The 27948-nt window shown below is 32.8% G+C and overlaps 1 protein-coding gene across 1 annotated transcript; it reads left to right on the forward strand.

Moving 5' to 3' along the window:
• Positions 1-27610, forward strand: LOC124359248 (zinc finger protein 180-like). The gene is made up of 5 exons (XM_046811837.1): positions 1-243; positions 5699-5777; positions 8210-8240; positions 10221-10373; positions 25722-27610. Exons 2-5 carry the CDS (start codon positions 5707-5709, stop codon positions 27411-27413), a joined length of 1947 nt encoding a protein of 648 aa, XP_046667793.1. The 5' UTR covers positions 1-243; positions 5699-5706; the 3' UTR covers positions 27414-27610.
• The last annotated feature ends 338 nt before the right edge of the window (positions 27611-27948 follow it).

Genomic DNA, 27948 nt, shown 5'->3' on the forward strand with positions numbered 1-27948 from the left:
GGAGGTCTGATCTCAGAACCAGAATAAGTGAAAGTGAGCCTTGAACTGTCATAGTCTTTGTTGTTCGAGAGTACAGGTTTAAAGTTTTGGAGGAAAATGAACATTGAAAGTTTTAGTTAAAACTGCATTACGTTTGAGAAAATAATTGTAACATGACGTGTCGTTTAAGAATTTAGCAGTGTAATGTATATGTATTAAAATATTTCCCACCCTTCCGACATAAACTTCTTTCTTTGGTTCAAGGTAGGAAACCAACAAAAACATAACCTTCATTAGATAGGATATTTTGGATATTATTTTTATGGTTAGAATTTGGTTTCTGCTAAGCTCATATGTTATTTAATTATATGTTTGAGGTTTGATAAAAGTCTTCTTTTTCAACCTATCCAGTTGATTAATTCTGTATTTGGAGGGAAGCAATTTTGGTGGGAATTGTTAGAGTAAGTTGTTATTAGTATGGAGAGCTTCGCTTAACAAGAAGACTAAAAGTTACGTATATTTTGTAAAAATTTCTAATTAATTAAATTTGTTATGATATATACAGATAAAATGTATATTAAATTCTCTTCGATTCTGTGTAAAACACAATTATCTAACCTTAACCTTAAAAAATAGGGAACTGAATCAACCATTGGATTGTAAAATTGTGTTCAAACACAGTGTTTGATTATAAGTATCAAACACTAGATTACACATTTTATAATGTGTGATAGTTGGTTTGTGAAACTTATATTTAATTTAAATATTTTATATAGGAGTTAAATTTTTAATTAATTGTAGTTAACAATGTTACTAGGCCTAATAACAAGAACCTGAACAAATTTTATTTTTCCCTGATTCGCCAAAAAAGAAACCAAAGTTTGCCTACGAACACGAAGACCTCCTACTTGCATTGGATGCTCTTAAAAAGGGTGAAAGCATCAATTCTGCCAGCAAGCGTTTTAGATTCCCACAATCAACTTTATCATACAAGGTAAAACACCACTAGATAGGGAAATTGGACCACAGCCTCTTCTTGGGATGCAAGCTGAGGAAATGCTTTCTAATTAGGTAAAAGATTTAGCTGCTCAAGGATTTCCTGTCAACAAATTGGACCTTCGCACTTCTGTGTAACAGATTACTAAAGATCGTCATTTACAAGATAAATTCCCCAATAGGTCCTCTGGGAATAAATGGCTTAGTCTGTTCTTTTTAAGGCACCCTGAAATCTCTGAAAGAAAACTGGAGAAGTTGAGCTCTGTTAGAGCTTCAGTAACAGAAGTTCATAAGTAGTTGGTTTTCTCAGATTAGCGAATATCTGAAAGAAAGTAACGTGTACGATGTGCTTTCAGACCCTGAACAGGTGTTTAGTATGGACGAGACTTCTTTTTTCTTGTGTCCAAAAAGCGGGAAGGTACTTGGCATAAAAGGATATTGCATTTTTTAGATATTAAAAAAAAAATCATGAATCTTTCAAATAATATTATATAGAAGTCATTTTAACTTTAAAAGTATAAATTAACAACCTGTTATGATTGTTAGCAAGTAAAGTTCTTTTACAAATGTGATTTTAAAGACTTCAAACACTGGTAATATTGTAATCAAACACCGGGTACTGGTTACCAAACACTGGGTGAAGTGTTTTTTTATAAAATATATAACTTTTTACTGATGTATACACATTTAATAGAAACTAGATTAATTAAGGATCAGAATGCACTAATTTTTATGTCTGTACAATAAAAAGTCATTGAGGTATGACAATGTCTCACTTTTTTTCCTTAATACTATCAAACACTGGGTGGTTTACCCTATTTTAATATTCTCTGGTATGGATATGCCGCCATCTTTGGAAACGCAAATGGAAAAATAACACTGAAATGAGCAGAATTTTGACCCACATGAAGGATGTTTTTCTTAATTTCCAGCTACAAATTAATTAGTTGTTATCAGGTTAAGACGACTGCCTCTGGCCATCAGTGCAGGCTGCGGCAGCTGCCTCTTGCTGATGTCAACAAAAGAAAAACATCCCTCGAGATAGTACCGATCAGTAAAATATCAAATTCTAGAGGCGCTGATCAGAAATATAAATTGAAAAGTAATGCAAAGAAATTTATGTAAAGTGTAAAAAAAATAAATGATGTAAAAACCCAATATTAATATATAAATGGACAGTAACAGAGAAAACTTACCATTAAAAGGAAATAATCTCGTTTCGGTCAAAACGTAAACTCCTAACATGCCCGATAAAACACTCCGACCCACACAATTCACTACCATTCTTCGAACTAATGGATGGTTGATTAATGATTGACAAGCGCTTACTCGAAGTGAAGCACTGGACCACAGTCCCAGAGCGCTCAGATAAAAGATACACCCTCAGTCCCGGTGGCAGATAACATTGTACACAGTTATCGAAACACACAGCACACAGACAGAACATTAAAATATTCTTAACTATAAGTTAACTATTCATGAATATACCCCCTAAAACCATGTTATTAATTGTCATTTACACCCTCCTAAAACCATATATTATATTTTTGTTCAGGAGGATGAGCAGAATACGTTAATAACTTCAAATTCGTGATTTGCCGGGTTGGACTTTAACCTCATAGATACCCATTCTCTATACCATCTGTAAAGATGGTATGCACATTGGTGGCAATGTGCATAAATAGGCCCTTAGCTTTGTCTGATTGGCTTCAAATTTACAGACAATGTAGAGAAAGTTTAATACTTCTTCGGTCTAAGTTTTACTGGGATATTTATATATATGAACTGTTTGTTGACTCAGGTCAACAAAATAGTCAAACCTGTGTTTAACTCTTTAAGTGTCAGGGTAAAAGTGTTTAATAGTGAACAGTTTTTTTATTAGGATATAAAACAAAACTAGATACTGCAAATATGAACTAATTCCGCAGCAAGCAATAAAAGATTTGAATTTCACACAGTATCAACTACATATGTTGTGGCATTGTCTTATCTACAAACTGGCTCAGTGACGTAGTTCAGTGTGTTGTCCAGTACACATGTGCTATATACTGTACATCAGTACTACATATGCCAGTGTATGGTTATCGAGCATGTGTTCGTGACAATGCGAGTTGCAGCAGTGACATAAACGCATTATCTTTTTTAATTAATCAATACAACACCCATTGAAGTCAGTTTTAATATGGACTGATCTTGAATTAAAGTAATTTTTATATCAGAAGTGCGGAGTGGTGCCAAAGTTACCACTGAAGTCTACACTGTTCACGAGGGGCATTTGTGATCAGTATTTTCTCGTGCCAGATCGTTCTACCTGATCTGAGTACAGAAAAGTACTTACTAATTTTCTACAGTTACTGCATCTACCTCAATGTTTATACTTGTATTTAAATATATTACAAAGTGACAATTTTAAAGTAACTTACGTTTGAGATGAAAACAGTTGTTGGACAGACAAAATAATTTTACAGTGGTAATTTTTACCCTTTGGAAATGACCAGGACAGTGTCTACCCCAGTAGTAAATGAGTTAGTCTTTCTTTTCTTTTCTTTTGTTTCTTAATTGATTTTTGCTTCAGTAAATCTTTTAACAATAAACATTTCTTGAAAATTTATCTTTTTACCCTTACAATGGAACAAAAAACTTAGCATATAATACGCTTTATGCTAACTATTAAACCAAAATTGTTTTACTTACTAAGCAAATATTTTTCGATGAGCTGAACAATATTTATCCGTTTCTGTGTAGAAAGCCTTAATTCTCAAATATTTTTGAATTCAATGTTTTGCAGTTAAAATGGTTTATTCTGTTTGTTTTAAATAAAAATAATTGACTAATTATTTCCTAATTCATACAGTAAAACCAAATAAGGTTTAATATTTTATGAACATTTAATTCTGTGTTTACAATAGGACGTAGTGATTTTTCGTGGAAAAAAATAACAGTGACCTCGGATTGATCTAAGGTTATCAAAATATTGAATTCGTCAAAACATATATGTTTGATTGGCTCATAATATTGGTAATTTATTTATTGGTAGTAAGCAATCAATCTTTTTTTTCATGTTGTCACATAACAACATGTACAGTAATTAATTACATCATGGTAGATGACATGTCAGTTTGTTAAAAACATGTAGCCTAAATTAAAATGTAAATAAATATAAATTGTACAGATAAGACATGTAGAATCAAATTTAAACATAAACACTTGAACATTAAACATTAATATAAATCAAACATCCTTTATTGATAACATCTAGTAATAAGATTTAGCATATAGTATAATAAAAGTATTATACAAATAAATTCCTCCATACTAAGGCAATTTCTCAAAGGCTTGTGTTTTGTGTAAGGATAAATATGAGTATTATTGTGTCTGGTAAAATAATAATGTATATTTGAAAATGAATTAAAATTTGCTATGTTTTTCTTGATCATAATCAGTGTCTAGTATATATAAATTGATTGAAGAGTAAGCAGTTAGTAGAAATAAGATAATACGACAGAAGAGAAATAGATAATATGCCTTACTAAGCTCATTTGACAACGAAAGAACATGCTGTTTCCAAGTAAGACTCCCATTAATATGAACTCCTAAAAAAGTTGTAGTTTTTTTTAGTTTTTGTTATGTTAAATGTTGCATCAAGGAAGGAGATCAGCAATTGTGATTAAGGTGAAAAATCACAGAGTTTCTCCAGTGTTAACCATTTGCTTTGAACCAATTATTCACTTGTAAGAAATAAGCCTGTTTAGTGTGATTTTGTCATGATTAGAAATGAGAGCAGTAGTATCATCGACATACATAGTTATATTAGTTTTTTATAAAAAAATGTCAAAAATGGGAGTATCTGTTAAATCGAATTATGCAGCTTGGTTTTTTTGGCTGCTACACCAGACACTGCACTGGTGGTGGTCTGAAACATTACTATATGAGTCCTGGCGGAGCAAGTACTTTTTGTTCAATGTTTATTGAAATTTTATATACATATACATAATTGGTTTCACAACACGCATTAGGCCGCCAACAAAATTTTGATCAATGTTATTCACTGAAAGGTGTTTGCAAAGTACCCGAAGATGGAAACAAAATTCACTTAGAAAATTTAGAACAGCACATCAGTTAATATTAAAATGAAAAGTACCATTTGGTCTGAATAAAAGATGAAATGATAAATTGTTTTTGTTAATATTATTTTTTCTAAATTCTTTCTCTGTTCATGATATTTCTCTTTAGTGTTAATCACATGTTCAAAAATTCCTGTTTATATATATATTGTATTGTCTGAAATAAAATAATATTAGAAAAGTGTTTTAGTTCATGATTCATTATTATATATATATATATATATATATATATATATATATATATATATATATATATATATAAAACACACACACACACACACACACACACACTTCTATGGTTCTAGAGTTTCTGGATTGATGTACATTTGATGTGCTGATTTCTCTCTCCATTTCACCTTACAACTTCTTTTTAAAGTTTTTTAGACATTACATTGCACATTACTGTTTGAAATTATTTTCAAAGGCTGATTGCTACACTACTTGAAACCAGCTAGCTATGTATTGGAATTAAACTACCTGGTATCCTTATTTTATTTTACAATACTCTCTCTAAGCCATTGAGTAGCAATATCACTCTATTTCACTGAAACTGGTTATGAAGTATATTTATATTTGATGAGTATTAATTATGTTTTCAGGCAGAACAATGTTTAACCAAGTTTTCATCTGCGAAACACCTCACAAGAGGTACTTAAATGAGCTGATTGAAGTTGATGTGTAAGTACTGATAGTCTCACATTATTTTTACTGGTATAAATATTTTTATTTACTTCATATATTTTGTTGTAATAATAATAATTGGCTGGTTTGTAGCAAACGCTATCACTTGGGGGCTGGAAAAATTTCATTTCTGTCTGTCTCTAACCGCATAATAGCTTGAAAACGAACTGACCAACAGACTTTCAATTTTTTTCATGAAGCTTCATTTATATTATAGACATCAGTGAGTTTGATGATGGTTCATGATACCTAATGGGTTTTGGATGAGTGTTAGCAAATATCTTTACATTGGTCTTGTGGGTAACAATGATGGTAACGAGAAAATAGCAGTGTAAATACATTTTTAAACATACACAATACACTAATAAGAGATATGTGACATTAACATTTGTAGCCTACCTATGCTAACATATACAGCATCATTTTATGGTGACTTGATATGTAGACCTTTGCTATTTAGATACTGATATTTAACCGAATTTAATGAAAGAAATGTGCATTCATTATATGACAAGATTTCTTGACAAAGATTTCGGTTGGTACTTTGGTACTATCCGGCTAGCCAATATTTTTTATTATAACAGTTTTTTTTACTGGGGACCTAAAAAACTACATTATTAAAAATAACACACTATTTAACTTATACTAAAAATTGCAAGTCATTATGACGATAGGTTCTTGTTTTCTGCCTACCGAAAGGAAGTGATGCTGGTGAGAAGGTAGCCACTCGTGTCACTATCTACTATTTGTTGTAGGTCATACATACACACGTATTGTAAAAATAAAAAGTTAACCTTTATGAGTGGTCACATCATCTGAGCTTGAATTTAGATCGCCCACTATGATTTGATGCCGAAAAGTATTGGAAATACTCCTGGCCATCAGTTTGAGCTTCGGTGTCACCCCGCATTTCTGGAAAAAAAAAGGAAAACATCCCTCGAGATAACACCCAAATTCAAGCTCAGGTCACGTGTGGGCTCGTAAAGGTTATCTATAGCTTTAGTAATACTAGTAATACATTTATGATAATCTAATATAAACCTGTTTATATAGCATAATAACAAGAAGTAGATGATAGGGTTAGTGACCGCATTTTCGCCGACATTGCTTCCTTTCGGTAGACAGAAAACAAGAACCTATCGCCATAATGACATGCAATTTTTAGAATAAATTAAATAGTATGTTATTTTTAATAATGTAGTTTTTTTGGTCCCCAGTAAAAGAACTGTTATAATAAATATTGGCTAGCCGGATAGTACCAAAGTACCAAAATTTGTTCTGCAAACTTTAAATTTTGAATAAAACTTCATTTTTACGTAGTCATGAATGAACTGATAGCCCTTGTCTACCCATGGAATTATTGGAATTATGCATACTTCTACCATGTAATAAAAACCGTTATTTACTTTTTAATTTTTAGAAATTGATTTTGCCTACCTCAATGGTCATAGTAAATTTGCATAAATAGGCCTAATACAAATCATATATAAAATATGCCAAATAGCTTGAGAAAATGTTAAAATAAACTTAAAGAATATAAGATTAAGCAATACAAGATAATCCGTGAGGTATTTAATAATACAAGAAACAAATATAATAGAATAAGATATAACGATAAAGAACATAGTAATGTGTGTATGTAACGAAGCTAAATAAAACATTTGACAAACTCGCATTTCTGAAGGAAAGAAGAGAAATTCTGAAGAAGTCAGCCCAAGTGGCAGTCAAGAGAATATTTGGGATCTCACCTTAATTATAAGTATTTTCCCAATACAAATGTATGAATTGAATCAAATGTATTATGTACAAAACTGATTCAGTTAGAAAAGTAGGTACTACAGAATACTTGTTACTGTAAATGTTGAGTTTAGCTCCAGTTCTCTTTCCTCTTAAGTGCAGCATCTGAAATCTGAGGCCGTTGCAAACTTGACTCCTAAAATCTGGAGTAAAATTTGCCTGAAGGGATCCAAAAGTAGATGGCGATGAAGAACGAATAAGCTCATAACAAACTCCTCCCCCACCCCTCACATCATTTCAACATCCTTTTTTTCCTTCTTACTAAGGACAGTCCACAAGGTCAGAAGAAAATCCTAAATGAGAGTATAGATCGAGTTATACTTTAAATTAAAAGTCTCTATTATGGGAACACAATGCCACAAACCTGACCTAAAAAGGTTCATCCTAGACAAAATGGAGGTGGTTTAAAGTTACAAACTTAAGCTTTTTGATTGATGATATTTCACAGCCTGACTGTTATTTGCAGTACTTACTGCTTGTCTGTTTGTGTAGTCTCTTCTTGGATTTCGAATAAATAAGAATATATAAACATTGCATAGAAATTAAAAAAAAAAACAAGTAAATGCAATATAAATGTATTAAATAATTAATAAAGACAAAATACTGATAATATTATTATCTTTTTGTTCTAGAAAACCTCAACCAAATCCACAGATAGAATTGGTAAGTAAACATTGTCTATATGTTATGTATTTTATTCATCTTGTTCTTGTTCTTGTTCTTGTTAATCTCCCACTGGTAGCGCATTGCGCCATGGTCGTCATGTCATGTAGTGTCTATTCTTCAGTAAAATATTCCTCTACTGAGTAATAGGGTCTTTGGATTAAGTATTCCTTCAAGGCTGTCTTGAATTTTGAAATATCTTCAATTACTTTAATTTCAGCTGGGATTCTATTATATATTTTCCCAAACATGAATCTTGGGCCACTTCTTGCTAGGCTGGATGTTACTTGGCTGACATAAACGTTCTTCTTTTATCTTGTAGCATATTGATGTACTTGGTCATTTTTTATAAATATTTCAGGCTTCCTCTTTTACCATTTTTGCGGATTCAAGAACATAGATGGCTGGCAATGTTAGCACCTTTAACTGTACAAAGAGTGCCCTACAGTGAGCTAGATAGGGTACTTTGCAGATAGTCCTTATGATGCGTTTCTGGATCAAAAATATTCGTTGCGCCATTGAACTATTTCCCCAGAAGATAATTCCATAGCTGATGATACTGTGAAAGCATCCAAAGTACACCTTCAAAAGCACAGCCTCCTTATGGTTAAGCCAAGATATTTCACGCTTTCATCTACTGCTATGCTCGCTCCCTCAAGCCGTAGTAAAGGGGCACTATCTGGTTTTTTCCTGTTATAAAACATTAGAGCCTTAGTTTTGCCTTTATTTAGCAGTAGCTTATTTTCCTGACACCATTTGCTCATTTCATTAAGACCTTCCTGTGCTCTGCATCTTAGTAAATCCTTGTTCAGGTGTTCAAAACAGTGACAAATATCATCAGCAAATAGGCAGACCTTACCTTCTGTTATTGATTGTGGTAAATCATTCACATAGAGCAGAAACAGTACGCCACCGTTTTATATTTTTTTAAAGAATAAATATTTATAAAAATATTTAAGCTAAGGGAACAAAATTTGGCACATACGGTTCAGTAGATTAGAGGAAAAAAGTAAATGTTTTTGTTATTAAGTTACATTGGGTATAAGTGAAAAAGATTGTACCTAAAGTGGACAATTTGCAGAGGTCCAAAATTATTCATAACTTGAGTAATAAAAGATATACCAGTATAAATCTGTCACTAAAATGTGTCTAATTAAACTGTCTATTGACATTTACCTTTAATATTTGGATAAATATTGTGTTTTTTCTTATTAGAGAGTGAATATATAAAAAATTGTTGTCTGTTTAATTTCAAAATTTGCTTCTTTACAGTATGAAAACAAAATATTTTACCATGAGAAGATATATTTTCTAAAAGTACACTTAAAGAGCAGTAAGTATGCCAAATTATATTGAATTGGATAAAAATTTGATAAATCTCAAGACAAATAAATTATTTTAAATTTTTTAAAGATTATCTTTATCAAACATTGTAATCATAATGAGCATGCTTCTTTGTTTCTGTTATGTTATAGAAAACAAATCATATTGATCAGAACAGACATTCAAACAGTTTCCAAGGCCATGAAACATAAATGTTTGTACCAATCTGCTTGTTTGTAATAAGAAACAGGAATGGACGATGTATTGTCAAGCGATATTTTTCGATAGAACATGGATAGTTGAACAACATATCGGCCATTGGTTCTCAAAGCTGATTAAGTAGTAATTCACTGACATTACAGCTTAATTTGGAGATTCACTTGTATATGTTGTGAGGAAACAACAGATATGCCTTTGTGTAAGCAGCAGTGTAATGCACTCTAATTAAACTATCACTTTGGGATATTATTCCTCAAAGTTAATTTTTTTCTGTTTTTATTTACGTTTCTTACTCATTGTAATTTTAGAGTTTTGTTGTTTATATAAAAACGATCCCAATTTTACTGGTGAATGAATACAAGGAGAGGGTTAACTGTTTCTATTTAATAGTGGTAGGAATGTTTAATTTCACTCTACTAATAATACTGTGATTTACAGGTGACAAAAAAAACAAAATTGGAGGTGGAAGATGTAAAAGTGGAGATTGATAAGCAAGTGTTTGAAGGCACAGAACTAGAAGCAAAACATGAACATAAATTTAATCAAAATATGAACAAATGTTTCACTCTTATATCTGCTGAAGAAATCAAAGTAAGATGTGTGTTATAATCAATATCAACATATTCTATAAAGCTCAATTGTATATTTATTCCTACCATACTGTTAGCTTTTTATTTGCAGAATTTTTATTTATGCCGTTAAACCGTAAACTGGTTTGCCTACTATATATATGTAAGAGCATGATCGCCTTCACCATCTGGAGTGCCTACATATTTGTGTACATAACATTCATCATTCATTTAATATTAAAAGATCTTTATGAATAACGCACATTTTTTTGTCAATGAAAAGAGAAGATTCTTAATGTGTACAAACTCAAGAGGTTTTATTTAGTCAATCCTTTTGATAAATGCAGTAAATAAAAAAAAAGAAGAAATTCTCGGCTTAAAAATTGCACTAGCCTAGAATTGCTATAAAACAGGTTTTTATTTTTAGAGGGAAGAGCTAGGACTCTGAACTTAGCTAAAAGGATATTTATGCCACTCTTAATTGTATTTAGATCTGAGGTTTCAGCAAAAGCCAGTTAGATTTGTGGACTCCTTTTCTCTAAAGTCCTTTGGGTTCAAGAGGTAATAAGCCCTTTGGAGTTTTTTCCTGGTTTTATAAATAGCAGGATAATTCAGCCATATGTGCTCCGCTGATTCTTCTGCCTCTCCACAGAGTCTGCATTTATCAGCCTGGTTTAAACCTACCTTCATCAGATGTTTTCGAGGAGGGTCATGTTCTGTTAGCATCCCACTAGATATATACAGGGTGAGGAAGACTATACCCGTACAGACGTATAGCGGCCAAACCAAACAAGGTAACTTAAAACCCCCTATTTCCACCCCAAAGAATTTGGAGAAATTATTTTGAAATCTCTAAAATGCCCCAAAAGGGTAGTTTTTGGGGGTTAGGGGTGGTTTTTGGAAAATTTTCAAATGTAAAGGTATGTTGAGTTATACCTCATTTTAAAGGTATTTCTTCACTGATTATTTTGATGCAAAAAGTTTGAACCTATCTTGCCGCTTATGTACAGGCTACACCAAAACGTTAAAAAATCAGGGGTTTGTGGGTAAATTTATTGCAACTACCTGAACAAATGTAGAGAAACGATATTTTTATTCAAAACTAATGATGAGACGGCTTATCGAAAAATACCATCAAATGCCACCCTACCCCAAAATTTACACATTTTAAAAATACATAAAATTTTGAAATACTTAACAGCCCCAATTTAAAAAAAATCAAATAGCAACCTAGGATGTGTTGTACATAATTAGAAAAGTCTTTAAAAAATAAACATATTCTACATTTAAAGTTTGTCTCTATTTCCAATGGTTTCAAAACTATAGTACAAAAATAGATTTTTTAATAATTTTACTCAATGTATTTATTATAAAAGTCAGTGCTATGTACAAGTAAATAAAAGTTCCAACAGTAAACTCGTCTCTTATGGTTATGATTGAAAAAAATACTGTACCCAATTTTTAAAAGATTCTTTTAAAATTTAAAAAGGTATTGGAACACTGTAAACTACAATGTCTTACGATAAGTGCTCAGTTCTCTCATGAAACAGGAAAGTTACCCAGTTATTGAATTAGTACATTTTGAATTATAAAAAGTTTTACACTTAAATTACACAAAATGTATAGGAGAAGACCTGTTGTTATTTAATCATTAATGTGAGTGCCATGGAAGGAAGGAGTACCCTGTCATTATTAAAAAAGATAAACACTATCTACCATGTTACAGCAGCATCATGGTAAATTATCAATATGACAATTATCAAACTAAAACCAACAATAATCTAGTAACTGACCTCATGAAGAGTTAAAACCGGTGCTCAAACTGCAACCAATTGTTTTCCAGACAGAGTTCAATCTTTGAGGTGAAGCTATCTACAGCTTTCATTATCTCTTCTCTACTGATCGTGTTTATAGCCTCCCTTATCCGCTGCATCATGTCCTCTCTAGTTGTTGGTCTTGATTTATACACTAGGTCTTTTAGTCTACCCCACAAGTAAAAGTCCATACATGTTAAATCAGGAGATCTCGTTGGGTAGTTCACAGGGCCACCTCTTCAAATCCATCTGTCAGGATATTGCTCGCCAATCGAGAATCTTTGGCGTAGTGTGCTGGTGCCCCATCGTGCATAAACCACATACGTTGTAAGACTTCCTCAGGGATTTCGATCAATAAATTAGGCAAGTGACCAATGAGAAAGTTGATATAAACTACTCGGTCTAGGTGATCTTCAAAGAAGAATGGCCCAACAATTTTGTCACTGATAATACCGCACCAGGTTTTTAGGGTCTTGTACCTTTGGTTGTCCACTTCTTGCATCCAGTGAGGGTTTTCAAATGCCCAGTATCTCATATTATTCCTAAACCTAGCCTCGTCACACCACAGAATGTTACGGTGAAAGTTTTGATTTTGTTGTAGTTTTTCTCGAGCCCACAAACAAAAGTTCATTCTATGAAGGTAGTCATCTCCATGAGGCTTGATGTAATGACATCCTATATGGGTGCATTTTATGATCGTGAACGATTCTTAAAACAGATCTTTGACTCACACCAGAATCAAGAGCTACTCTTTATGTAGAATCATGCGGATTCAGTTCAAAAGCTGCCAAAACTTCGGGTGCCTTATCACTTCACACTAGCGAGTTCCTTTCCTTTGTTGTGGTCAGGTTGAACATGAACTGTTTCACAAACTCGACTAGCAAGTCTTTGAAAAACGTTCCTGGAGTGATGTCTGGGTCTGGGTAACGTTGGGCATAAAGAAGAGCAGCAGCTGAGTAATTTTGGAAACATTCCCCTAACACCATAAGCATCTGGAATGCCTCATTTGAGAAATGCATTTTAGAACAAACAAAACTTACACTACGTACTTTAAAAAAATTTAAATTAATATCTAGCTCATACCACGTGGTCACAAGAACAACTGAATAGGGAGACGATAATAACAGAGATTAGATAAGAGACTAAGGAATTGGTTCCAAAGTTCTTCCAGGGGCAACTCGTGTATTTGGGATTGTTAAAACATGAACACCACGGTTAGATTGCTTTTGAAACATGTTACACTGATAGAAATCCTGATGTGTTTTTTACTACATTATTTAAAAACAAATTAAACTTAAAAGTCCAACTTGTTTTCCATTTGTTTCATTGGGTTTTGATATTAAAACAAACTAACTTAGTAAAATTATTAAAAAATCTATTTTTGTACTATAGTTTTGAAACCATTGGAAATAGAGACAAACTTTAAATGTAGAATATGTTTATTTTTTAAAGACTTTTCTAATTATGTACAACACATCCTAGGTTGCTATTTGATTTTTTTTAAATTGGGGCTGTTAAGTATTTCAAAATTTTATGTATTTTTAAAATGTGTAAATTTTGGGGTAGGGTGGCATTTGATGGTATTTTTCGATAAGCCGTCTCATCATTAGTTTTGAATAAAAATATCGTTTCTCTACATTTGTTCAGGTAGTTGCAATAAATTTACCCACAAACCCTTGATTTTTTAAGGTTTTGGTGTACCCTGTACATAAGCGGCAAGATGTTCAAACTTTTTGCATCAAAATAATCAGTGAAGAAATACCTTTAAAGTGAGGTATAACTTAACATATCTTTACATTTGAAAATTTTCCAAAAACCACCCCTACCCCCCAAAAACTACACTTTTGGGGAGTTTAAGAGATTTCAAAATAATTTCTCCAAATTCTTTGGGGTGGAAATAGGGGGGTTTAAGTTGTTACGAATAATCTACCTCGTTTGGTTTGGCCGCTATACGTACTGTACGGATGGTCTGCCTCACCCTGTATATATATCCTCCTTTCTTAAATCTAGGACTCTAACCTAACTTTTAGCATACAAAGAGATCCATTTTTACTGCCTGAGTCCTGAGGCCTTTCTCTGTACCTCGGATCTGATCCACTTTTCCCAGGTTTGTGAAAGAGCTATACTGTAGAAGAGCCTATCTCGCCCAGGCCATTCGCTGTCTCATTACTAGAAATCTCTTTATGACGCGGTATCTAACAAGGGTAACTTTGTTCTTCTTTACCAGTTCCATTAAAGCATTCCTGTATTCTCATACTACTTTTTAGTAAAAAAAGCAGTCATATAATTTTCCGTTGATAGAAGGGTATGTAAGAGCCTGTGGATTAAACTGTGAAAAGCTTCCCTTTTTTTGTGAAGTGGGATGAAATGAATCAAATTGGATATATCTGTCGTTTTGTGTTGATTTTCTATATATACAATGGGTCTCTTCAATAAAAACTGACAGTAGCGTACATGTAACCAAATAAAGTATAATAATTCGTTTTTTTTTTTTCAAGTTGGTATGAAACATTGAAGTATTAGCAACAATCAAATAAGCTGTTAACATTATTGCATATTTATTGTTGTCATGGCAACCGATTAATAAACAGATGTAAATTTTTGCCTCTAAAGTTTACTGTGGCTGATTTTTGTGAGCAAAGATATGCGATCAAGTTTTGTGTAAATTGGGGAAAAGTGCTACGGATACTTACAGTGACTTGAAAAAAACTTTTGGTATTGATGAAATGAGTGAAAGAACTTGATTTAGGTGGCATAAAGACTTTGGACGAAACTCATGTGAGTTGGAAGGTTGGCCTGGCGCCCCTGTTTTTGCCCTTACCGAAGAAACAATCAACACTTGGGATGTTATGATTCACACTATTGTGTATGCTAGCTTTTAGTATACTACATATTGACATGGCTATTGGTTACCATAAATCAATGTAATACTGTCATGATGCTTCACCATTAAAAAAATTTCAAATTTTATAATATAATTAATAATTTAAGTTATTGAGTCAAACAACTTAACTCATTTCAACAAAAAATCAAATCAGTGTCTCATTACAAAAATTGCCTTAAAACTGGCATATAAGTCACTTGCATCCAAACAGATAATCAAGTTCCACATTATTGCTTGGCCACCTGTGACTAGGGCACTCACTGACCCAGACGCTGCATTAGCATTGACTCAGAGTAGTAGAACCAGCTACGGTACTGCTTATTGACACAGCACTTGGCTACATTTAGTCAACCTTTGTAGAGACAATAGTAACCAGATTGAATAGATATATTTCAAATACTGACAACTAAATTGATCCAATAAATTGAATTATATGTAAAATACCAACAAAATATCCTTGTGGCTTATGAACAGTAGGGGTTAAGTTCTCAGGAATAAAATGCACTGGATCTTGCAATAAGTGGTACCACACAAGTTGCCAAAACATACCTGAGAAAACTCTTAAGAAATGGACTGACAAAGAAATCACAGTATGGAAATGCAGTAACTGTAAGAAAATAGACAAAAAAGACCCAACACCACTTCCAAAGTTATTAAATGATTGCATTGCCAACACTTTGATAGTAACCGAATCTGGTTCCCAAGACTCACAAAAATTGGCCCTAAACTTAGATCTCGAAAGTACAAAATATGAAAGTGATACAAGCCAATCAGACCCTTTAGTCTAGGAAGTCACTAGCAATATTAATGTTTCAGACAATGGAACTTACTCTTCCTTGAAAAGATTAGTTGTAGTTGAGGAACGAAGTCCTCTGCCTCAAGAAACAGCTGATGCAATTGAATCAAAAATTCTAAACTTAAAGAAGATGACCTGGAAACATCACTCACTTTAGCTGCTGAGGTAGGAAGTGTCTTGCTAGTTGAAAACGGATAGTTAAAAGAAGAACTAAATAATATGGCTCTTAAAAATGCTCACCTAGCACAACAGATCACAGACTTAAAAGATTTTGGTAAAACTAAATTTGAAATAAAAATTGAAGAACTTGAAAACTAAAGTGAAAAAGAAGCTTTGATCAACAGAAATATGGCTTTAACTGATACATTAAACCAAGTTGAACATCAGCTCATAAAGGAGAAACTGTTCCAATCAGAACTTATTAAAACCTTTGAGGAACAAGACAGGGAAAAGGAACATCTTATCTCAAGTCATGATAAAGAGATTAAAAAGCTAAAAGAAATATTAAACAAAATGAAAATTAATTGTGACATTGAAGTTGATCAGAAGCAATGTTTAAAAAGTACAGGAGCACAAATAGATATATCAGAGTCCTGTAATATCATGTCCCCAGCACATATTCTCCTTGAGTTGACAAAACTGAAAAGTCGTCAAGACAATATGGAACATTTAATGAATAAATTTCAAGATCAACTGGAAAATAAAACAATAAAGCCAGCCTCGACTCCAATTACACCTGCTGCTAAAAGAATGCCACGTAAAAAATACTGTGGATCATTTAAAGGCCCAAAAGCTCAACAAAACAAAGGGAAAAATCTATTTAGTATATCTATGCAAATGGTGAAATCCCGAGTAGCATTTGCATCTAACGAACTTATAAAGGCAACTGATATACAGAATACCACTGATGTTTTAAATAAATTACGAAATCCTCTTCATTGTGTAAAACTCCTGAAATCTGGAGGAATGGTATTGATGACACAACCAAAAATACAGTTGAGTGGGGGAGACAGCCTGTCAGAAAAACTTACCTCAAAATTGACAACTCAACCAATGATGACCAATTCAAAAACTTTGACAGGAGGAATCAGCCAAAACTGTACACAAAAACTGCCCATACCTCTGATGGACGAAACAATAGTGACAAAGAAGAACATAAAAATTAAAAACCCTCCCCTCAACGCTAAAGTCAAGAGAACTGATGAAAATTACAATGACTTTTATAACAATAACATAACCTTCTTTATGGAACATATGAAAGAACATTACAGCTACTTACCCACTAACACCACTACGACTGCCACAGCTGCTGCTCCACCAACCCTCCCAGCTTCACAGCTCACCTCTGATGATACAACACAAGACCAGATTACGAAGCTAACTAGTCCAGTAAAGAAGAAAGAGGGAAACAATGTATATTTTAATTTAGACCAACCTCCACATGAACAAATAAACCACAATTTTTTAGAATCCCGTCCAGAGGAACAGGAAACCCCATGACCACTAACAGAATGCTTCCAAACAAACTCACCATCCTTCATCAAAACATGCAAGAAATTAGTAATAAACAAACAGACTGGACCACTTTTTAGAGGAAACTGACCCAGACATTATCATTCTCAGTGAACATGGGCGCACTTAGCACTTTAGCCGAGAAAAACATAAAAAGGAGGTTTTTGCCATCTATGTTAAAACCGAATTTGGAACAAATACAGCAAGTAAATGTAGGAAATAATAAAGAACTTATATGTGAGATGGCAATGATTAAAATAGTGTCAGGGAAAACACAAATATATATTCTTGGTGTATACAGAACCCCAGCTTGATAGCTTGAGGAAGCACTAAGTCTCATTTCAGCAACAATTGAGGACACCAGAGCAGAGAACTATACAATTCTTGTAATGGGAGATATAAATGTTGATAGTTTGAAAATAGACAAGGATAACCAAATGCTAAATGACACCTTAAGCAGTCACAACATCAAAAGATTACCACTTCCTCCAACACGGGTCAATCCCACATCTGCTTCATCAATAGACTACATCTGCACAACCCTAGACGAGGAACAAATAACTTCAACTGTAATTAATGCTGGAATTTCTGACCACACTGCCCAACTATGTGAAATTAAGTATAAATTAAAATTATCTCTTCAGACAAGCTCAATACGCAGAATACTAGACCAGAAATCCCTTAATATACTCAAGACCCAGTTGGAACAAGAAGTATGGGGAAACGTTTATCATGCTGACTCAGTAGAAACTGCCTACAAGAATTTCCTATCAACTATTGTTATCATTATAAATGCAGTATGCCCCTGGAAGACTGTAAGGCCGAGGAAGAGGAAAACGCCAATATATGCTCATGAAGAAGCAAAACATTTAAAAAGGACCTATCTACAATGTCTAGAAAGGTATGAACTTTCAGGAAAACAAGCAGATAGAATTGAAATGAACAAAGCAAAGAAAGACTATAATATAAAGCTTAAAACAAATAGGCGCCAAGCATCTGCAAACTACATAGCTAATGCTGAAAATAAATCAAAAGTCCTGTGCCAAGTAATAAATAGTGAGAGGAAAGATAAATGCTTAGAATCAACCCAACCAACATTAAACTTAGAAGGAAAAACTATCACCAACCACTGCACAGTATCTAATCACTTCAATAAATTTTTTACATATATAGTAGAATATATCCTTAGCACTCAGCCAAATACAAAACAACAGACTATAGTTCAACCACAAATCACGATCTAAGCTACCTAAGCTCCACTAATGAACATGAAATTGAAGCAATAATCAAAAGCCTCAAACCTAAAACATTGTAGGAGTAGATGAAATTTCATCTAAAATGTTGAAACACTGTAGCAAAGCATTAATTCAACCTCTTGTTAAAATAACAAACCTGTCTCTTGCTCAAGGACACTTTCGATCTGCCTTCAAACAATGTAAAGTATATCCTAAGTTTAAAAGCGGGAGTCATACAGAAGCGCACAATTATAGACCTATATCTTTGCTTCCGACCGTTTCTAAAATCATAGAGAAAATAGTCTTGAAAAGATTAATGAGCCACTGTGAATTACACAACCTTTTAACAGAAGACCAACACGGGTTCTTGAAAGGGAGATCCACAACAACAGCCATTATTCGACTTGCTGAATTCATTATTGACAATCTGGAAGGAAAAAATCTGGTCACAAGCATTATGCTGTACTTCAGCAAAGCTTTTGACTGTCTGGGGCATGAATTAATCCTCTGGAAACTTGAACATTTAGGAGTTAAAGGAACAGTCAAAAAATGGTTCAGAAGTTAGCTGGAGGGAAGAAGGAACATGAATGATGGAACTGCATCACCATCGCAGCCACAAGGCGATTTAGTGAGAACTGACCTGACGGGGTGCTGGCTGCGGCAGAGACTGCATCACCACTCACTCGCCCTTCTGCACCTGCGGACGAGAGGGCTGCAGCATCACCATCAACCCCTCTTGTAAGTGCTGAGGGGGTAGCTGGGATTGTGTCTCCAACATTTTTGGATATCACCACACCGGCAACTGACTCTGCTACTCCATCAGGAAACAGACTGCTGTCTTCGATGCAACATCCTCTTTAGAATTTAAGTGTAGAAGTAAGCTAAATGTCTTGTCTATAAACATACAATCAAGAAACAAAATAGGGCAACTAGAAGTCATTTTGAATATTAATAAAATTGATGTGCTGTGTATTAATGAGCACTGGTTACATGAGGACGAAATTACTCTGTATGTCCCAGAAGGTTTTATTGTGGCATCTAGTTTCAGTAGGAAACCACCTCTTACTCGGGGAGGCTCATCAATAATGGTTAATTGTAGCTTGAAATATGAAAGTATAAATGTATCTAAGTATAGTATTAATTATTTATGTGAAGCATCTTCTATTTTACTGTTATACTTTTATTTTATTTTATTAAATGTATATAGAACTCCAGACTCAGGTTTTAATAATTTTAAAACAATTTAGAATGCTTAATATTGGATTTAATGGATAGACCACACACACATTTTGCTTTATGCGGGGTTGTAAATGTTGATATTTTAAAACTTAATAGGCCCTATATACAGTATTTTTTTAATGTTCTTAGGTCTACTAACCTATATTATGTGAATGATCAGCCAACCAGAAACTATTCGTCTTTATAATGTCTATACAAATGTCAAACAGGAGCTATATTGTTGTTCTCTCATTAACCAGGATGTAGTATCAGACCATGCTGGGGTCTTGGTTGAGTTTGAGTTAAATAAAGAAAGATGGTTCACACCTTAACTACAAAATATGAGAGCTTACTTGTTAATTTTATATGATAAGTGGAAGAAAAGTTGTAATACAGTGGTTAAGGATAGATATAAGAGATATAGGAAAATTTACAATAATACCATTTCTGAAGAAAAAATGTCTGCAAATAATTATTTAATATCAAATGCTCCAAATAAATGTAAAATGGCATGGAATATTGTAAGAAATGAATCTGGAGTTAAGAAATCAATTATCTCAAAAAATATACCACTCTTGCCAGGAGAGTTAAACAGTTATTTTGTTAATGTACCATTAACTAACAACACCATAAATTCTTTAAATGGTTTAACTCACAATGATTTTTTGAATAATTTTCCTATCCCTGATAAAGAGAATTTGAATTTTAATTGGAACACGATTGATGGTAGTTTGGTCAAATTTATTGTTAATAGGTTAAATAATACACAGTGAGGATATTTATGGGCTCTCAAACTTTGTAATAAAGCATATAATTAATGTGATAATAGTGCCTCTTACTTACTTGATAAATTTAACTATGTTTAAATGCCAGTTTCCAGATTGTCCAAAATCAGCTAAAGTCACCCCAGTTTAAAAAAAAATCGTAACAGAAATTTACCAGAGAATTATCGACCCATTGCAATTGTACCTGTTTTCAGTAAAATAATTGAATCTTGTTTGTTGTCTCAATTGCATAATTATTTTGTAAATAATTCATTGCTATATGACCATCAATATGGGTTTATGCCTAAACTCTCCACTACAATGGCTGTGAAAACTAGGATTGATGTAATTTTAAAAGGTTTTGAAGACAAGTTAGTTATAGGTTCTTGTCTGATTGACTTGAACAAAGTTTTTGATAATGTGTCCCATAGTATATTATGTAGAAAACTAGAATATTATGGCATCAAGAATGTGGAGTTAAGTTTGTTAGAAAGTTATCTAACCAATAGAGAGCAGATTGTTAAAGTCAATAATTCTCAATCTGAGTATTTAAATGTCATAGCTGGTGTCCCTCAAGGATCTGTATTGGGGCCATTTCTTTTTTTAATCTATGTAAATGACTTTAGTGTAAATATACCTTGTCTATCTGTACTATATGCAGATGACACCACACTGATTAGTGCAGGTAGGAATATTGCCAATGTAATGTTGTAATTAAATACATCCCTAGAACTAGCTAAAGCTTGGTATTCTGCAAATAGCCTTTTAATAAATGAAAACAAAACTGAAAATATAATATTCACACTTAAAAACCATTGGATTAATGATAGTTTATTCAAACCTGTAAAGCTACTTGGCTTCCATCTAGATAGTAAACTGTGCTGGAATGTACATATTGATAATCTCTGTAAAACATTATCTAGGGTAATTTTCCTGTCAAGAAAATTGAAGTACTGTGTAAACTTAGAAACACTTATAATGACATGCAACGGCTTATTTCATAGCCACTTGTGTTACTGCATTCGAGTGTGGGGTAATTCCAGTACAGCAAAAAACGTTTTTGTCTGTCAGAAAAAAGCAATTAGAATATTAGCTGGATTATCATACCGAGTCTTGCAGACAACATTTTTCTAGGCTTAAAATTATGACCTTGGCATATACTTATATTTTCTATAACCTAATATATGTAAAAGTAAATGAAGATAGATTTGAAACACAATATACACTCCATGAGTATGATCCCAGATCAAAAGATAATCTAAGAACTCCTAATATAAGGCTAGAGAAATATTATAAAAGCCATAAATACCAGCAGTTAAAACTATATAATAAGCTTCCTCTTTTTGTTAGAGCTTTACCTTTCAAACAATTTACGTCTAACATGTCAGAGTGGCTTAAGCTTAACCCTTTCAGGGCCAGGACCAAATATGAGATGTTGCAAAATTTTTTCACATATCATATCCCCTGTGACTAGTCAAAAGTGCCAGGCTAAAATTGGCGATTTTGCAGTCTCTAAGATTAAAATTTATAACTTTTCATAACAATTAGAGAATGATCTAAAAGTTGCACCAAATTACTCGTACAGATATATACTATCAACAAGAAATATATTGATGTAGTTTTAAGTAATTTAAAATTAAAAAAAAATAGTGTTTTAATAGATTACATAAAATTTTTTTTATTTTTTTATTTTTTTTTGTAAATAACTAAAAAAGGAAAAATAATTTTACTGTGGGAAGCTATTTTATTATATTTTACATTTAGAAAGGAACAACCATACAAAATATTGTGTTATTTCTCTCATAAATAAATTTTTTATGACACATTTTGTATAAATACGCATAATTGTACTTCGCAACAAGTGATAAAGCAACTGACTCTTACACTGCAAGAAACTTAAAATAAATATTCACATTATGGATGTACCGGTAAACATATGATTGTAGGATCCATAAACAGTTTCAATACAGTTAAAAACACTATTTACCAAGAAATATTTACACAATTTTATTTGAAATTTACTTACACTTTTTCTATTTACAAATATGCTACTTACAATTTTACTCCCGTGAGATCGCAAATTGTCAGTCATTGTAACTACTACCCACAATAGCTAAGCACGTAACTACTAACACTACTAATATTTACAACCACAAAATAAAATAATAAAGGAGAATCCAGCATACAATAGTACGATTACACTAAAGCATAAAGAATTAACAACAATAGATCGAGTCTCAGCTGATAATGTCACGTGACAATTACGAAATAAAATTGCATAGACCTCCAAAATATAAATGATATTCATATTAATTATCTACAAATATACCAGGGAATAAAAAAAACATAAAACTTTAATCATTTGACGTCATATTTATTTAAGAAAACGACGAATATCAAGGCGGCAATATATTGCCGCCTGGCGCTTTTCGAGTATGTCACCGACGGCAATATATTGCCGCCTGGCACTTTTTCAGACGCGATCTGTGGCGGCAATATATTGCCGCCTGGCCCGGAAAGGGTTAAGGAATTTTACAGTGTTGAGGAGTATATGAAATGTGATATGTTGTTATGGATACTCCATAATTTATTATATTTATTTAAAATTTTAGATTTTAACTCCATGTCTCTGTGTTTTTTATGTTTTATTTATTTGAGTAGATTTAAGTATTTATTATATATTTATTATAACAGATATGACTGGAAACTAGTATATATTTATACTATATCACTAGAGTTAAGCTGAAAAATAAGGTTATTTTGACGAAGCCTATTATAATCTTTGGAGTACTTAATGGCTAATAAAACTTCTGATTTCTGAAGCCAGACTGTTGAAATCCAACATACTCAAAAAGGCTTCTTACAAACAACAAGATCAGACCCTCTTGTACCCCAGGGTTCTGTCCTGGGACCAGTCCTTTTTATCCTCCTGACAAATGACATGCCACAGTACTTAGGCAGACACTGTACTCCTCTGATGTACGCAGATGACACAACTCTCTTAGTGTCTGAAATATCATCCAACAATTTGGCTGTTAATTCCTACATTGCACTAAATATGGGCTACCAATATTGTCATAAAAATGACAGTATTCAACACAGCAAAATCTAAACAATTAGCTTTTAGAAGGCAAGAAGACACTCGAGGATTACCTGATGTATCAATGGAAAGCCAGACGAAATTCTTAGGAATTACTATAGATAACAATCTATCCTGGAACAATCATATTGACCAACTCCAAGAAATTGAACTCGTTCTTATACATATTAAAAAGGATAATGCAAGTCAATGATACTGTGACTACAAGAACCACCTAATACGCATTATTTGAGTCCCATCTAAGATACGGCCTAGTAATCTGGTGGGGGGGGGGGGGTACAAGAGCAGGTAACTTATAAAAAATCTTACTACTGCAAAAAAGATATGTCAGTCAGGATAATGTCAAACCTGGAGAGTCCAAGAGAGAGCTGTAGGAGTACATTGTGTGATAAAAATTATTGGCTTGTATATCAGAGAAGTCATCATCCACGCAGACAGAGAACAACTGGTACGAGGCCACGACATTCACTCATACAATACCCGCCATGCATCAAACTTCCACCTTTCACTACACCATACTGCAGTCTTTGAGAAGAAACCTTCTTATGCAGACAGGAAACTTTTTAAACCTTCTTGCTGAAGAACTCAGAGCACTGCAAGGAAAAGGACTGAAGTCAGCCTTGACACGATGGTTTACAGAACGGCCATTTTACTCGCTGGATGAGTTCTTAAACTGGAGGAGTGAAAAAGAAAATTGACATTAATAATTACTTGACTGTAAAACCTACCAATTAGAATTTAAACTTATATATAAGAACTACTAATTTACCAGATGTATCTGTTAACTTTAAAACAAACTGAAAATCTTAATGTATTGTGACACCATTCTGATCTCTAAGATTACGAATAAAGAATTTTGTCTATTGTCTATTGAAGCAACTAATCAAAGATCACATTCCATAAAAGCGGCCAGACCTTGTAGGACGCTGGAAACTGCATCACAGCATTGCTCGCCCCATGTTGCCAATACTGTGCTTCAGTTTCTAGCCAAAAAAGGAATCAGAACTGTGCCACATCCACCCTACAGTCCTGACTTGGCTCCAAATGATTTTTTTCTGTATCCTCAGGCCAAAAAGTAGCTCAAAGGCCGGCATTTTCCAACTGCTACTGCCACTATTAAGACTTTAGAGGCGATTTTGAAGGTTCTGTCTAAAGAGGGCTTTGAACACGTCTTCAAGGAGTGGCAGAGGCGGTGGAACAAGTGTGTGGGGTTAAATAGTGACTGGTTAGAAGGAGATATAAGTGTTAAAGTCTAAACTTTTATATTAAAGGTATTGAAAGAGTACTGTCAGTCTTTATTAAACAACCCTCGTATCAAATTCAAAATTGCCAGTTGTATTTTTTGTAATTAATAAATCTAGAAATGGGAGTTGATTGCTACGTTATATTTCACAAGTAAATTTTATAGAAGGGTAAAATGACTTGATAGAATTAATAAAATTTTGAAGATTTTGTTTCTTGTTAAAAACAGCAAATATATTATCTATGTATCGCTTCCAGATTCTTGGAAAATAATCCATTGTTTCTTTTGCATGAGTAATATGTTTGCAGTAATACATGAAAGGGGATTTCCCATGGACTCTTTATTTTATTTTAGTTATTATGAATTTACTTATTTTTCAGGCAATTAGTATCAAAATAAACGTCTTTTCCTTGTAAATTGATCTTGTAAAAGTCTTCATATCTGGGTATTGACACAGACCTAAACTTAATAACTGACAGTAGTAAACATCCTATTTTATTGCAAATATATATCAAGTTGTTTTCATTGCTAGATAAATGAAAAGTAATAGTATTTTGACTGTGTTTCTTTTTACTAATTGTTATGGGTTAGAACCCATTTCAACTTTTCTTTACTTCTTTGTGCAGTGTATGGAGGACTTTTGCAGCTTTATAAAATATTATTGGTATCTTCAAGCTTCAAAGTAAAATAACTTTACTGCCAGCCTACTAACAGCAGTGATGTGTTGTTATATTAGTTTGGAAATCGTTTTAAGAAAATATATCAACTTTATTGTGTAAAGTAAATTTAAAATTTTGCTTACAGGTTCAAAAACGGAGCTTCTCTGTAGAGCAGGACAAAGAAGTTGTAACAAACAACTTATGTACTAAACAATCCAATTCCGACCCACAGGAAAAAAATGTCAAGATTGATGTAAATAATTGTCAAACAGTACAATTACCACATGATTTTCTTCAAGATCCAATCAAGATACAAGATGAGAACAAAATTGCAAACATTCATGAAAAACAACTGGATACAAGAAATATAATCATTACAGCTAATGAAAGTGGATATATAATACCAGATCAACCTCCTACGGAGAGTAGTATCAAAGTTTTGCAGAAGGAAGATTATTCTACATTGAATAAAAACCATTGTCATGGGACCACCTCTTTAATTGCCTCTCCATCTCGTGATAGTATAGATGGAGATGATAGTTGTAGTGATTGGGAGCAAGAATATTTCTTTTCCAGTGTGAAATCCAAATTGCATTCAAAAACAAAAGAGCTTGAGAATAGAAATGTAACTTTTTTAAATACAAGTTATCAATCTATAAATTCAACTACATTAAAAAATAAAACTAAAGAAAACAGCATAGTTTCTGATCCTGTCAAGGTCCAAATACAAAGTACTATGAACAATTTAGGATTAGAGACTTTGAATATTGATTTGAGGAATAAGGTAATATACGTGTCTAAGAATTCTATCAAACAAATTGACAATGTAACTCCAAGAGAACCAACAATTAACTCTAAGATCACTAAAAAAGTGAAGAATAAAACTATAAAAGTTAGTGAACAAAATAAAAAAGTCAAACAGGGCTTAAAAAATAAAACTATATTAAAAGTTACCAAATCAAAAGTAATAGCTAAAGATGTAGAAGGAAATGAAGAGGTGTATATGTGTAATATTTGTAATAATTTTTTTAAAAGTAAAAAACAACTTCATGCCCATGCCAAGTACTCCTTATGTAATGGATTCAGGAGAGAAAAAAAGCTTCAGTGTGACATATGTGGCAAATTGTTCAATGGTTTTGAAAAATTGCAAGATCATAAAAATAGTCATTTTCAGGCAAGGCCATACAAGTGTTTTGACTGTGAAAAATGTTTTAATAGCAAAAGTACTCGCCAGATGCATCACAGAAAAATGCATAAAAACATCACAGTAAGTTATCTCTGCTGTTACTGTGGTATTACTACAAGTAATATCAAGCATTTGCTTGCTCATGAAGAAACCCACTGCCTCCCAGAAGGAGCCGAGATACCAACTCCCTTCAAGTGTTTACAGTGTGGAAAAGGGTTCATTTCTCAATTCAAGTTAACAAGGCATCTAAGAGAACATAAATCAAAGAAATGTCCTACATGTTCAGAAGAATTTTTGTCAGATGCGCCACTTCGCATGCATTTGGAAAATGTTCATGGAATAGTAAAGATTTTCTCATGTGATATTTGTACCAAGACTTTTAAAACCTCAGTAAATTTACGGCTACATGTGAAATCACATTCCACTATTATGTCTTTTTTCTGTGACATCTGTGACAAGGGATTCAAGCAGAAACATCATATTGAGCAACACATGATTACACACTCAGACGAGAGACCTATATCCTGCTCACAGTGTGATGAGACCTTCAAGCGGAAAACTCATCTAAAGCAGCACATAAAATCTGCACATGAAAGCAGAAACAAAGGCAAAAAAACATCAAAGAAAGCTTCAAGAGAAAGTTCTGATTAAAAAATTATAGAAAAAAATTAATGAGTTTCAAGTACCAACCAAGTATAATTTATCTTTGTACAGATAATAAATACTTAATGTAAAAAAGTTTACATTTAATTTATGATATTTTAAAAGTTTTTATCCTGATATTAAAATATGATGAATATATTTTATACTTCTAATGAGACTAATTAAATAATAGATGGCCATGAAAATGTGATCTAGTTTTTTCCCTTGTATCTCTCATCTTATTATACTTTGAAACATGTTTAAATATATGATCAGTGTTTAATCTACACTTAAAAAATTAATATTTATAATTATGCTTAATAATGACTTTTTCTATATCACTGTGAAACAAATTTATTTAATTTGTAAATAAGGAACATTAAAAAAATTTCCTAATCCTTTTGGAAAAATTGACAAATGATGAAACCTTCTCAACAAATTTGAAATTTTAACTTCAATAATTGTGTTGTACATGTTTCACTAAGAAACAGTTCAAACAATTAATGTGTATTCTCAGAGGGGTTTATCTCTGGCAGTTTATACC

The sequence above is a fragment of the Homalodisca vitripennis genome, chromosome 4 (genome assembly GCF_021130785.1).
Source record: "Homalodisca vitripennis isolate AUS2020 chromosome 4, UT_GWSS_2.1, whole genome shotgun sequence".
Taxonomy (NCBI): domain Eukaryota; kingdom Metazoa; phylum Arthropoda; class Insecta; order Hemiptera; family Cicadellidae; genus Homalodisca; species Homalodisca vitripennis.

Bases quoted from the DNA above. Each gene is read 5' to 3' on its own strand.
- LOC124359248 (XM_046811837.1), top strand. From the start codon at position 5,707: ATGTTTAACCAAGTTTTCATCTGCGAAACACCTCACAAGAGGTACTTA. The intron at 8,241-10,220 runs GTAAGTAAACAT...TGTGATTTACAG, and splicing joins CAAATCCACAGATAGAATTG to GTGACAAAAAAAACAAAATT. The intron at 10,374-25,721 runs GTAAGATGTGTG...TTTTGCTTACAG, and splicing joins TATCTGCTGAAGAAATCAAA to GTTCAAAAACGGAGCTTCTC.